Here is a 15,252-nt window from a genome sequence, read left to right as displayed (position 1 = left end):
ACTGCTTCTCCTATAAGACCTTCTGAGCTTCATTTGCTCTTCTAAGCTTTTGCACTCTACTCTTAGGGGCTTCACCTGCTCTTTCTTTAGGCAACTCTACCCACACCTGCAACTATGGAGCTATCTTAATAACTTCTACCCAACCTCAGTTGGACGTTGTTCTCCTCTCCATTATGCAATCTATGTTGCAAGCGTTATCACAATTTCCTCTCTCTCTCTCTCTCTCTCTCTCTGTTGCTACCTACAATCAAATACTTGTCCAACTGTCAACTGCAAATTATAAAGACCATTCTTTACCTATCAATCTCATGATTCTCATCATATCTGCAATTTCAAGATCTCCTGAGTTCTTTGCTTCGCACTCTTGTAAGACTCTTTCTGCAACCAGCTTTCTCAAGTTGCTATGGACACTTCTCCACAGCTTTGTTCCTTGGCTGGAATTGTCTTCTCCTTTGTACCAGGTTCTTTGTGCGTTATCTCCTTACTTGAACCTCCGTTACTCCTTGCTCATTACCTGTCAACACATAGATTGATTATAAAATAAAATAAATCCATTAGCTCATCTATGTGCTTTGCATACCCCTTTCAGACATTTTGTTGATGTCTTTTCTCCAACTCTGATCTCTTGTGCTAATCTTCTGTAGTGAATTCTTCTTCAGAATTTCACTATCATCCCATCCATTGAACCACTCTGATCTTTGCTAACATTCAAATGAGCAAATTAACTTTGTTACTCCAATACCACTTTGACACTGACTGCATCCACTTTTCTTACTCAAGCATGGTGGCCAATTTCTATCTTGATCATTCTATCTGCTCATGCCTTGATCTCATTGTGGGATCCTTTAAAAATCCCTGCAATCAAGACTATGGATCAGTTCAGACATTAATAGCACTGTTAGCACTTCCCTTTACACCCCAAGGTAACCATAATAACAATGCGCACAAATGCCAATCCCCAAAGTTTATATGCCCTTAGTGCATAGGGCTTACTCACAACCAAAGCATATAACCAAGGATGGGAATCGAGGGTTGGACCCAAAAGGCACTTAGCCTATCACCCCTCGCCTATCGACACTTTCCCATTGTAAACCAAAACAATCAACACCAAATTTATTAGCACCTGGAAGAACTTCAAAATTATTTTTCCTAACACTTCCCTCAATTATGGTGCATCTAATCAAAGTTGTGACCGTGAGTGCAAAGGAAAGGTGCTAGGGACCACCGGCACTAGGTTGTTGAACCTCTCCACTATATGGCAATTCAATAACAACAACGCTGATCCAATGTACCTTTCCAACATTTACTGGATCTCCTTTCTGTCAACATTACCTTACAGATCTCAATGTTCAGATATCGTCCCATATGTGACCGGCCTGATGTGATAATACATGGATCACTGATGAATACCTAAGCTCAATGAGTGATGGCCGACAAACAAAACAGCAACTGTCGTAAAAACCTTTTGTTTGTCGAACCTATCAGTTAACAGGACAGCCCACCGCTTCTTCTAACAGGACTACAATAAACATAAAATTTTGTGTCTATCGAACTCATCTATTGATGGAATTGCTCTAACATTAGTCGAATCAGCTAGATAAAGGTTTCATCAGCCAAGGTCTGAGTTATCTCCATAGCCCGGTGGCCAATAGACGAAAACGTAGATGGGGAAATTTTCGTCAATGTCAACTCACAAAACCTTTGTCGGCTAATATGATATTGGATCAGACGTTTCACTTAGCAACAACAACTCACAAGCCCGAAGGTTGATAGCCAATAGACAGAAAACTTTGATGGGCAAGTCTTTGTCCCAGTTAATTGACAGATCCTCAGTGAAATCTGATTTTGTATCATTGTCCACGTTATATAGTTTCAGCTTCGGCAAAGGCCGAACACTATTGACCAAGACTCACAATGCAGGTTTGCTATAACCAAAGCTTATGCTACAAGGCAGATATTGAACCAAAGTACTACTGCAACAATTGATCCTGCAACGAGTCTGGCTCATTTCACTAATCACAGTAACGGGTTTATGATTCAAGCATCCATATACATAAAATTATTAATTTCAGAACACAGAAATCAGACACAATGATGGAGGATATTCATGATATCTATATTCACAAACAGACCTTACAGATCTGGCCTGATTCACACAATAATTGGCCCTTTACTCTCTTTCAGACCTCTATTGGTCCTTCAACCTCTCTCGGCTGTCTCCTCTCTATCCTCTACTTCATTTACAAGATCAATAATATACGGCAGGGATGGTTTGTTGATATCCACTAAAAATGAATCTAATCATCCTTACAAGGAAAATATCAAATCTAAGCCTAAAACCTCTAACCCCTCAACAACTTTCTCGAAATAGTGCATTACATGTGGAAGAGGAAACAATTCCTCGTTTCCTAATTAGATCTCTATTTCAACAAGAAAATCAAATCTCTACACTTTAATTACATAAATTTTAATTACATAAATTTGACTTAAATTAAATTAAGGGAACCCACTCCCTTTAATAAATGTGGCAAGACCTCCTGGGTCTTGTTGACTTGTAGAAATGCTCCTGCATCTGAAGCCCCAGCATAACTCCTCATCATCTCCAAAGCAAATTCCAACAGGAGTGATTATAGCCATTGAAGGAAAAAGGGTCAAATGGAGGGAAATGCAGCAGTCTCTCTACTGTGTCTCCAACCTGCAAAGCAAGTTTAGACCATGGATAATCCTAGCTGCCAATCAAGACTGAGGATCTGACAACTGAAAACTTGTCTCATTCTCCTAAGCATCTGCCCTGCTGCGAAATGGGAAAATGCCTGTAGTGTTAGGTCTCGGCGATGGGAGAGGAGGATGATCCTCCATCAGAAGATCACAAAAGCATGCACAGGTATGCAGAAAATCAAATGTAATGATATAATAATCAATAAATGAAATGAATTTAAGGGTTACTAACTTAATACTCTGCTTTGGTGCTACTGGAACTCCAGAAGGATCTCAACTCTAAAATCTTGAAGGTGAACATCTATTCACTTGGACATAGCTAATGATGTAACAGGTTTGTAACAATTCTGTTCATATATAATGGCAGGGAGAGACAAAGATATTTTATCATTTCTATGTATCAAAACACAACGTATGTTTAGCGGGGAAGTCAAATAAAACCCTAAAAGAAGCCAGCAGATTCAAAATTGCATCTCAAATTTAAAGGCCGAGCAATGCCCCTCCAACAGGCAATACATAAGCAGCAGAGAAAACAAAAGTTAAGAGGAAAAAGAAGAGACGCCGAATTGTTTGAAGCCTGCAAATTAATTATTAAGAAACAATGAAAAGTTCCAACAAGTTGTAGGAGTGCCCCTTGACTCGCTCCAGAATCCCTATAAATATAAATATGTGCATAGAACTTCCATTTTTCCCTGTCTCATAGAAATAATGTAATGAAATAAATGAGATAAATCGGATAAAAATGACTCAAATAAAAACACATCATTATGGAATCAGAATAGGGACATCACAGTAATATTATGCATTATTTGTAGAATCTCCGCTCTTCCCAACTCCAAAAGTCTCACTAGTCAATATGGTTTTGATTTGATGGTAAAGTGGGGGTGTATCGTAACCCCACACCAAGGTTTAAATCCCCGGAGAAATTATTCACCCTCTCGGGATTGTTTCATGCAATCGAGGCCAGATACAAGTCCTTGGTTACACTTCTCCTATAAAAAATACACTCTGCCCATTGCAGAATTGCTGAGTATTGGAAGATAACTACATTCCAGTATAACAGTGCCTCAGTAGGAGGGGCATGCATTCCACAGTGATATTCGAAAACATCGAGAAAAAAATACCCTAACAATCGCTCATTATAGCAAAACCGGTCAAAGATTGCCCCTTTCTAGCCAATATATAACTAATAGGAAAAACAGATATTAAAAATAAAAATAAAAACAGCTCAGTGTTTGAAGCAAATAATGAAATTTTCCAACGAAGTAATAGCAACGCCCACTCACCCGCTTCAGGGTTCCTTGGAACAGATATCATCACAATACATGCGCCTACAGCTATCGCAGCACAAATAATATCCCATTTGTCTGGCTGCTGGGAGTCGAACACCCAACCCCACAACAAGGACAGCCCAATGAAAAACCCTCCATAGGCCGCATATGTGCGGCCAAAGGGCTGGCTTTGAAATGTAGGAATGATACCATACAGAACCAGTATAAGGGACCCCACAATAAAGAAAACCCAATGCCACCCCTCCTTTCGAAACTTCCATACCAACCATCCGCCTCCTATTTCGCAGAGACCAGCCCCTACAAACAGCCCAATATCGGCTATCACACGGATCCAGTTGCTGCGCATTCTTGTAGGAATGTCTAAGTATGAACGAATTAAGGGTGTTCAAATTTGACTCAACTTCTTTGTGCTAACTCCCCATTTACTTTTATCGTTCGAGAATTCTGAGGCATAGTCTTATAGAACGCATTGAGAATCGAATCTAAGCCAGTTGTGGTGAACTCTGATCAATTTACCGCTAAACTGCCTCTCAATTAACTGAAAAAGTCACTTCTGTAGAGTATCTAATGACAATTTCCCCGTTCTGAGCAATGCATTATTTAATTTAGAAAAAAGGGCAGCTATGATGGCGACTCGATTATTCAGTGTGTAGTTATTAAAAGGTTACAGTGACCCTGTAGTCGGTGCTGAGGAGTTTAGCAGTTTTCAACGTAAACCCTGTTCATTTTCTACAGACAGCAGCTTCGGCTAAGCTGAATCAAGTGTTCATGGCTCCAGTTAAGTCGGTGCTCAGGAGATTAGCCGTTCGAACCTAAACCCTTTTCATTTTCTATAGGCAGCAGCTTGAGATAAGCTGAATCAAGTGTTCATGGGTTCGGTTTCGGCTGTGGCTGGTAAAAGGAAGACCAGCCAGGCGACTTCCTCAGTCATCGAAACATACACCTCGGTCTCTATCAAAAGCAAACCCAAGCCCCGAGACTCTAATCCTTTACAAATTCATTGGGAAGGGCCCTGAATTTAGGATAAGTCATATCCCCATTTGTGTGTTGGGAATTTTTTCTATTGTGCGTTTCCATTTTTGTCATTACAGGGAGGGAGTTCGATGGCTACATGATTTGTGAGATCAGAGCAGAAAGCAAATAGTTCCGAGTCTTCTTGGAAGAGTTTCAATTTTAGAACGTTGCAACGATTGCTTGAACATTGCAGATAGTTTTATGCAACGACGCCTTTAATATTTTAAGCACTTAGTTAAATTTGTTCGCACGTTGAAGCCATAGATTTCTTGCTAAGAGTTTTGGGCACTGAATGTTTCATTTAAAAGATTTATGAAGTATATATTAGATTCCTTTAACGAATATGAAAGTGATATAATTTTAGTTTTAAGATGTGGGGAACAAAAACAGAACATGGGAAAACAAAAAAAGTGATATAATTTTAGTTTTAGGTGTGGAGAACAAAAATATAGGATAGGAAAGTAAAATAGGGATATCATTTTAGTTTTAGATGCTGAGAACACAAACATAAGCATAGGAAAGTAAAATAGGGATATCATTTTAGTTTTAGATGCGGAGAACACAAACATATTAGGGGAAAGTAAAAAAGTAACAAGGAAGGTTGGTAAGCAATAAGTTTTTGCGATGTTTACAATTGGGAATTGGGAATGAAAAGTTGTAGGTGGAGTTAAATTTTTAATATGTTGATGATACACATGTTACTGCTATCTCTTTGTTCTATTCAAGCCTAAGATATCAATACACAGCATTTGTATACATTTCATATGGGCCCAAACCCCAACGTTATTATAAACATTACAAGTTTCAACACTATTATAATATATTAAATGAAATGAAATGAAATGGATTTTAATGACGTCCATAAGATCTCACGGTCTAAGGGATCACCCACTATCGCTTAATCTATATTCAGATTTTTTTCTAGGCTGATTCTGTTGTTATGGATCTTGAGTAAGAAATTCGTTGTTTTGTGAAGCCTTGTTTCCTCAAAAAGTTCACTGAGACTGTTCACCTTTAGGCTGCTATCAAACTGACGATGGATAACTTCATACATTGCACACTCTTTGATAAAATGCCATTATGTTTCTACCACCCCTATGTTGCAAAATATGCAAGTTCGTTCTTCCCAATCTTCTTTAGGGACTGCCCATCTACCAGTTTCACATCTTAGATGATGGGAGCTAGTCCTCAGCTAAGCAATTAAAATTTTAGTTGTTCCCTTGATTGAGGAACTCAAACACTCTTTATCATTGTGTTTCGACGTTGGGTTAAATTCTTTGACATAATATACTTTCTTTTTGACTACTTGTTTTGTCCACATGGCAATCCTAAATTTTTCTAGCACCCACCTTTTTATCTCCTCGTTAGCGTGAGGGAAATCATGCAGATTTATGTCCTATTTGCCTAACCACTTTTTGTTTTGTTTCATCCATGTCTTTTTCCAGTGGTTTAGCTCTTCTTCAACAACCAATTTAGGCCATCGATGCTTATCCATATTTTCAACCTTCTTCAGACAACTTAGCAAATGAATGATCATTGACGCCTCAATTGGAAACATACCAGCCTCAACTAAAAGGATATCATATGGAACCATTGATTTGACTTTGAGGCTACTTGTGATCAAGTGCTTTTGAATTCTTTTTATTTGTCGCCATTTGTGGCTTGACATGTTTCTCCCCCATATTTCATAACGATAGAGGGTAACTAGCACCACTAATATACCATGGAGGGTTTTCTTAGTCTTCCAATCCCATAGTTATGCTTGTCTACACATGTTTTGAAGAAGGTAAGAGGCTTTCCACCCTCCTTGGATTCTCTTTGATCTACATGTCTCCCAGCTAAGCCTATAGTGAAAAACAATGTTGGAAATAATACTGAGAGGGGGGGGGGGGTGAATCAGTATTATCACATCAATAAAACTTTTTCATTTCCATATTCAGATTCATATATGCTACTTCCACAACTTCTTATGATTCAGTTAGTTGATCCTTAATGAGTGCATTAAAACATTATCAACCATATTAATAGTAAACAGGTGTAGTAAAATAGAACAGATCATCACACATAAGCCACACACATGAACACCATGATAGAAGGTGGAAACCCAATGTGGGAGAAAACCACCTGCTGCAAGTCATCTCAATCTTCTTCTTAATAAGAAAATCCTTTTCCAATATTTCTGTACTGGTGTAGTCTTATACCAGTACGCAGGCTTCTACCTGCAGAGAGCTACAACCCTCTCTCGTTCTCCAGTCTCTCCTAGAAGGGAGCTACAACCCCCATAGTTCTTGTACTAGCCGATCCATTTACTAGTACGCATGCTGCTACCTGCTATAATGCTCCAAAGTTTTCAACTGCTACTGAAAGGGAGCTGCCACCCCTTTAGCTCGTGTACTAGCTAAGATACTAGTACGTAGGTGCCAGCCTACAATATTCTCTCCTCCGGATACCACGTTTCATACATTTTTAGACTGGATACACCTGAAGCACAACACATAATCTGAAAGGCCACGTTTCATCCAATTTTCATACTGGACCCATTAATATCATTGAAGCACATAATCAATCAATCTTCTGAATCACCCAAACACCAGATCAATACATATACAAGGATAATATATGTGTTAGCACTCAGATCTAGTCCATCAGATCACATAAATATGAGTCATTATGATCCTAATCCAATATTAGTTCTCATCCATCAATACTGAAGCTAAAAATAGGATATGCAGAATAATGACACCTTTAAATTGTCATCAGAACCCATCAACAACTAGAACCACCTATGACTTCAAATATCATAGCTCAAATTGTATACGCTACTACAATGAACCAAACCTGCATACATACGCACTTACACCAAAGCCAATCCGCGTACAGATCTATAAATATTCAAACATGACTTGCAGCAATTTCAAACTTAAGTTATACCCAGTTCAGATCATTACAAGCGTCAGTATACAGATCTAGAATAAGCATAATCAAATATATAGAGATAGTTCATTTCAAACCATTTGATCATGATCTATCCTTAGATCTTGTTCTCCATCAACCGATGAGATCCCTCTTTAGCTCAGATCCAGATCTGCACCATAACCCAATCGTAGTATTCCAGATCTAGCACTTTATCAGATATTCAATAATTCAGATGATGCTTTGCCAAATGATCTCCTTCCTCTTTTATAGTCTTAGGCCTTTCACAATACCACGGTCCAAAACCATAATAACACAATACCACGGACCCAATACTTGGGATCAACACTTTTGGATGCAATACCACGGACCAAAACCATAGGATCAAAAACTGTCGGACTAATACCATGAACCAACCATGAAAGTGCGTGAGATCAACACTTTTGGATGCAATACCACGGACCAAAACCATAGGATCAAAAATTGTCGGACTAATACCATGAGCCAACCATGAAAGTGCGTGAACTTTTCTCTTCATGAAAGGAACTTTTCTCTGCATGAAAGTGTGTGAACTTTTCTCTATATGAAATAAACTTTTCTCTGCATGAAAGTGCGTGAACTTTTCTCTACATGAAAGAAACTTTTCTTTGCATGAAAGTGCGTGAACTTTTCTCTACATGAAAGAAACTTTTCTCTGCATGAAAGTGCGTGAACTTTTCTCTACATGAAAGAAACTTTTCTCTGCATGAAAGTGCGTGAACTTTTCTCTACATGAAAGAAACTTTTCTCTGCATGAAAGTGCGTGAACTTGAAAATAACTTTGCTGCACTATAATTTATCATCTGAGTGATTTGCCATCAAGGACAACACTTGTCTCATAATGCCAACAATCTCCCCCTTTGGACTTGATGGCAAAGCTAACTTGTCACACGTAGAACTATCATCTGATTCCTTTGAGCTGTCCTGCACCCCAGGCATTCAGTCACATCTGATATCTCTTCTTGAAGATTCATCTAGTTATAACTAAGTGAGATGTTCTTCTATGAGTGGGTTGCCATCAAGTACAACACATGCATCATAATGCCAACAATCTCCCCCTTTGGACTTGATGGCAACAACACCAAATCACTCTCCCCCTTTGACATCAAGGGCAAAGGGCGAACCAAGATATTCTCTTTCCTAGATAAACATTCCACTGTCCATACTCCCCCTGAGTACCTGCTGAAATCTCTGAATGAGCTCCCCCTTTGTATATGCCAAGGTGTACCAATCTGTCCATGCTACATGCTGAAAGCTCTGCTCTTGCTGAATTGTGCTGTTCATGCTCCCCCTGTCTGTAAGCAAGGTCTGCAAAAAGGTGTTCTACAAGAACATGACTCTATACATCATACGTGACCTTCCTAGCACCAAATACTCATACATACATCCATCTCCCAACCAAGTGGGGATATACCAGAAAATGACAACCAAGTACATTACATCATTCATCCCAGGCATAGTGGGGAAACCAACATAGGCCGTTACATGACCTTGATATGATTGAAATATTTCATCAAATGACTACAATAGATAGAGACACATTATTACATCATGAGTCTTGATATGACCTTTACATCGAATGCTATACATGACATTTATAACAGAGACCAAACACTTAAATAAGATCATGATAAACATCAGCAACGACACTGTATGATCTGCTCCATAGCATTTGTCACCAGCAACTTGTATTAGTGCATGAATCATCAAGGTATGTCCGTATCAACTCATCCTTTTGAACAGAATTATTTATATACAGAATCATTCTATCATATGTGAGAAACACCATAGCCATCCAGATCTGCATGGACCAAGTATCATCGATTGGGAATATCAATCAACATATGTACGAAACAACCTATCATCATATAGGTAAGAACTCATCATCATCAAGTTTCCAACAATGCAACCTTGAATAATCATCCATGTATCTAGCCAACAATCCTCATCCATATATGTGCCAAGAACAATAGGAATACTGCATCATAACTGTAATATATGATCTTTATGCATATGACAACAACAACATATGAGTGACTCATAATCAAGTAAAGAAGATGTGAATTCAAGCTATGTACTTCTCTTTATCCTTATGAAGATCACCATGTAAGCACCATTAGAGGATCAACCACAAATCTGATCTAAATATCAACTATGTAACCCCAAGAATCATCTGAACAACTCATAACCATATCATACCAAGATGAATCATTTATCCATATAAGCATCATCACCAAGGACTATTAACCATAATGCCAACAATGCATTAAAAGCATATGCTCCCCCTAAACCTGTGCCATCTTGTTTACTGTCATATCTGATCATGCATATCAGCAAGAAGTATCAAGACATCATCATTATCAAGTTAGAAACAAAACACTTCTAACCATCAAGTCATTTCCACACATCATCAGCAAATTGTAACCATTATCAAACAGCGCAAATAATAAACCGAATCATGACTGATCCTTTTCCTAAACCTGTCCCTACTGCCTTTCCTCAAACAATCATATACGCGACTATGCCATAACCAACTCGCGTATATACGTGACTTCTCTTTAAGAAACTTGCGTATGAGATTTAGGACACTGAAGTTTTACACTTCCAGCTCCCTCTGATTCTGTTATGTCTGTATGTTGTGTTGTGCCGCCTCTTTCTGACTGTACTTCTTTCTTCTTCCACATCTTCAAGTGTGATGATGATGTTTTCTCCTTTTGGTATGGTGCCCATACTTTGTTCTTGCATTCCTTAGCTATATGTCCAAGCTTGTTACATGTGTAACATCTTACATGTCTCATATTTATTTTATAGCAATCAACAGCTTTATGACCAAACATATTGCAAGCAAAGCAATATCCATTAAAGTACCTTGAATGTGATGATCTTTCTGCATGATGGTCTTGAACCCTTCTTCTTCTACATCTGGCTGCAACATGTCCAAGATTATGACATACATAACATTCAACATTATTCATAGGAGTAAAAGATTTTCTTTGAAGAACTTCTTTCCTTGGTTGATGATGAGATTGACCTTTCATATCCTTATTGAGCATTTCAGATTTTGCAGTAGAGTCCCTTGCCTTACTTTGTGAACTAGATTCACCTTCAATAGATTCATGAAAACCAAGACCAGTTTTGATAGCAGGAGACCTTTGACTATTAAGAATATCATCCAAGACTTTAGTACTATCTTGAAATTGTAACAGTTTGTCCTTTTCTTCTAATTTATCTTTTCGAATATTTACCTCAACTTGATGTTGCTCTTCCTTTTCAAGATACTGCTTCTTCACATTTTCTTCAGCATTTCTTTCTTCTTCCAACTGACGTCTTAGTTCAAGAACTTCATTTTCATGAGCTTGGAGAAGTTCTTTATTCTGCTTCTTTGATTCTTCAAGATCTTCTTTTAGCGAGCGGATCGTGGCTTCAAGACTTTCATAGTAACTAGATCTATCTCTGAGTTTCTTGATGGTTGTGCTTCTTTCATTGACTTCATCTCTTAGTGATGTTACTTCATCCTGCAACTTTTGATATTTGTCCTTGAATAACTTCCTTACCTTGTTTCCTTCCTCTAGTTGAGCTTTTAGTTTGGCAGCTTCTTCTTTGAAGACACATTCCCTTTTGTTCAATAGATCTTGTTGATCTCTAATTTTGTCTGTAAGCCTTTTAAATTCTACCTCTATTTGATATCTTTCTTGCTCACCCATAAAAGAAAATTCAGTTGTTTCTCTATCACTTTCATCTTTTCCAAATGGATAGATAGCTGGAACATCAGAGGATAACAAATTCATACTTGATAGTTCATCTTCATTCTGAAATGATTCTGAATCTGAAGTGCTTCTTCCACATAATCCCCAATCGATTCTTCCACTGTCATATTTCTTCTGAGATGTCTTCTTCTGCTTAGGCGCTTTCTTCTTAAGCTTCTTTCCCATTGTTCCACGGATCTCCTTCAAGCGATCAAGCTTCTACCAAAGGATCTACTTTGATACCAATTGTTGGAAATAATACTGAGGGGGGGGGGGGGTGAATCAATATTATCACATCAATAAAACTTTTTCATTTCCATATTCAGATTCATAGATGCTACTTCCACAACTTCTTATGATTTAGTTAGTTGATCCTTAATGAGTGCATTAGAACATTATCAACCATATTAACAGTAAACAGGTGTAGTAAAATAGAACAGATCATCACACATAAGCCACACACATGAACACCATGATAGAAGATGGAAACCCAATGTGGGAGAAAACCACCTGCTGCAAGTCATCTCAATCTTCTTCTTAATAAGAAAATCCTTTTCCAATATTTCTGTACTGGTGTAGTCTTATACCAGTACGCAGGCTTCTACCTGCAGAGAGCTACAACCCTCTCTCGTTCTCCAATCTCTCCTGGAAGGGAGATACAACCCCCATAGTTCTTGTACTAGCCGATCCATTTACTAGTACGCATGTTGCTACCTGCTACAATGCTCCAAAGTGTTCAACTGCTACTAAAAGGGAGCTGCCACCCCTTTAGCTCTTGTACTAGCTAAGATACTAGTACGTAGGTGCCGGCCTACAATATTCTCTCCTCCGGATACCACGTTTCATACATTTTTAGACTGGATACACCTGAAGCACAACACATAATCTGAAAGGCCACGTTTCATCCAATTTTCATACTGGACCCATTAATATCATTGAAGCACATAATCAATCAATCTTCTGAATCACCCAAACACCAGATCAATACATATACAAGGATAATATATGTGTTAGCACCCAGATCTAGTCCATCAGATCACAAAATATGAGTCATTATGATCCTAATCCAATATTAGTTCTCATCCATCAATACTGAAGCTAAAAATAGGATATGCAGAACACTGACACCTTTAAACTGTCATCAGAACCCATCAACAACCAGAACCACCTGTGACTTCAAATATCATAGCTCAAATTGTATACGCTACTACAATGAACCAAACCTGCATACATACGCACTTACACCAAAGCCAATCCGCGTACAGATCTATAAATATTCAAACATGATTTGCAGCAATTTCAAACTTAAGTTATACCCAGTTCAGATCATTACAAGCGTCAGTATACAGATCTAGAATAAGCATAATCAAATATATAGAGATAGTTCATGTCAAACCATTTGATCATGATCTATCCTTAGATCTTGTTCTCCATCAACCGATGAGATCCCTCTTTAGCTCAGATCTAGATCTGCACCATAACCCAATCGTAGTATTCCAGATCTAGCACTTTATCAGATATTCAATAATTCAGATGATGCTTTGCCAAATGATCTCCTTCCTATTTTATAGTCTTAGGCCTTTCACAATACCACGGTCCAAAACCATAATAACACAATACCACGGACCCAATACTTGGGATCAACACTTTTGGATGCAATACCACGGACCAAAACCATAGGATCAAAAACTGTCGGACTAATACCATGAACCAACCATGAAAGTGCGTGAGATCAACACTTTTGGATGCAATACCACGGACCAAAACCATAGGATCAAAAACTGTCGGACTAATACCATGAGCCAACCATGAAAGTGCATGAACTTTTCTCTTCATGAAAGGAACTTTTCTCTGCATGAAAGTGTGTGAACTTTTCTCTATATGAAATAAAATTTTCTCTGCATGAAAGTGCGTGAACTTTTCTCTGCATGAAAGTGCGTGAACTTTTCTCTACATGAAAGAAACTTTTCTCTGCATGAAAGTGCGTGAACTTTTCTCTAAATGAAAGAAACTTTTCTCTGCATGAAAGTGCGTGAACTTTTCTCTACATGAAAGAAACTTTTCTCTGCATGAAAGTGCGTGAACTTGAAAATAACTTTGCTGCACTATAATTTATCATCTGAGTGATTTGCCATCAAGGACAACACTTGTCTCATAATGCCAACAAACAATTCCTAAATACTTGTACCCATCTACCATCTCCAAGGGGTTGCCCTCAAAGTGAAAAGTAACCTGGTGTTTCTTTCTTTTCAAAGAGAAAATCATGACTTTAGATTTGCCGGTATTTACTTGTATTCCCACCTCTTGACAAAAGAGTTCCAAAGCTTTCAATTGTTCTCTTAAACCTAGTGTTTATTTAGCGATAAGAATAATGTCATCTGCATATAAAAGTAGCTTCACAGCATATCTTGCTAGTTGGATGCCTTCTCCTTCGGTATTGTTTATCCACAATTCAAGCTTATCAATACATAAACCAAACATTGTGTGGGAAAGAGGACATCCATGTTTGACTCCTATGTCACTGCTAAAGCATACGGACATGCCTTCTTTTGTTCTGATTCTGGCTCTAACCTGCTCATAGAGCTTATGAACCGCTGCCTTATATACCTTTTGGACCTTTAGTTTTTCCATTTTGTGCCATAGTTTATCTCTAGGGATAGTAACGAAGGCTTTTGTGAAGTCAACAAAGCAACAAAATGCTTCCCCATCTTGGTTGTCCCAAACTTTTTCAATGAAGTGTCTTAGAGTGATGCAATGGTCAATGGTAGAATGTTTAGGCCTGAATCCAGCCCGTCCCTTTGCTATTTTCCCCTCTTTTTCTACCCATTCGCTAATTTTGAGCTCTAACATGCTCCCAAAAAGTATTCTAAGGAGAGGGTTGATCATAATAGTACGTTAGTTCAAAGGGTTATTGATGTCACCAGTTTTGTGGAGAGGTATAACAACACTAGTTGTCCACTCAACCAGAAAGCTATCTTGATTTACTCTGTTGAATATATCCTTGATGTGTGGGGTTAGAAGCTTCATTCCCCATTTTAAAAATTCTGCATGTAAACTGTTAATGTCTTGTGCTTTGTCATTTGCCATTTTCCATTTTCTTTATACCTTGTTCAATATCAACAACCGAAAATAGCTTTGTTGAGGAGACAATTATGGGAGGCTTACTTTTCTCATTTTTTCGCTCATATAGAAGTTTTGCATAGTCTAACCACTGAGCCTCTGTGATATTGGTTTCTATTTTCTTTTTCTTTTTTTGTAGTTCCTTCCAGAAACCTTTTGGATTATGTTTACCCAAAGAAATTAATTCCTTCCTTCTCGAAATCCCATAACTTTTTTTTTATATTTTATCAATTGTTTATACATAATCTTGTTTTCTTTGCTTGACTTTTCTTTGAGAAATCTTTTCGCATCCTCGCATTCCTTATCATACCAAGGATTAGTTGGGAGGATTATCATATAAGTAATAATGTTGAATTCAGCACTAAAAATATGCGGGTCCATGGTTATTATTTGATGTCCCGTGAAGCCAA

The 15,252-nt window shown here is 38.1% G+C and overlaps 1 protein-coding gene across 5 annotated transcripts in view; it reads right to left on the bottom strand.

Moving 5' to 3' along the window:
- LOC149224723 (uncharacterized) overlaps nucleotides 1–5,187 on the bottom strand; it is a 77,262-nt gene extending 72,075 nt beyond the window's left edge. For 2 of the 5 annotated variants that reach the window (XM_089386232.1, XM_089386233.1), the window contains exon 1: nucleotides 4,005–5,182. In XM_089386232.1, coding sequence (XP_089242358.1) covers nucleotides 4,005–4,356 — 352 coding nt within the window. In that variant the 5' untranslated portion in view covers nucleotides 4,357–5,182. Of the gene's footprint in view, nucleotides 1–2,663; nucleotides 2,795–4,004 lie in introns of those variants that run through there. The other 3 variants (XM_089386231.1, XM_089386229.1, XM_089386230.1) reach the window with 3 other exon arrangements.
- Nucleotides 5,188–15,252: the final 10,065 nt, after the last annotated feature.

Source organism: Pinus tabuliformis, chromosome Q (genome assembly GCF_031772625.1).
Source record: "Pinus tabuliformis cultivar Carrire ecotype Pingquan chromosome Q, CPIR1, whole genome shotgun sequence".
Classification (NCBI taxonomy): Eukaryota; Viridiplantae; Streptophyta; class Pinopsida; order Pinales; family Pinaceae; genus Pinus; species Pinus tabuliformis.
Note: the sequence above shows the minus strand (reverse complement) of the source record. Positions and strands in the feature narration are given on the sequence as shown.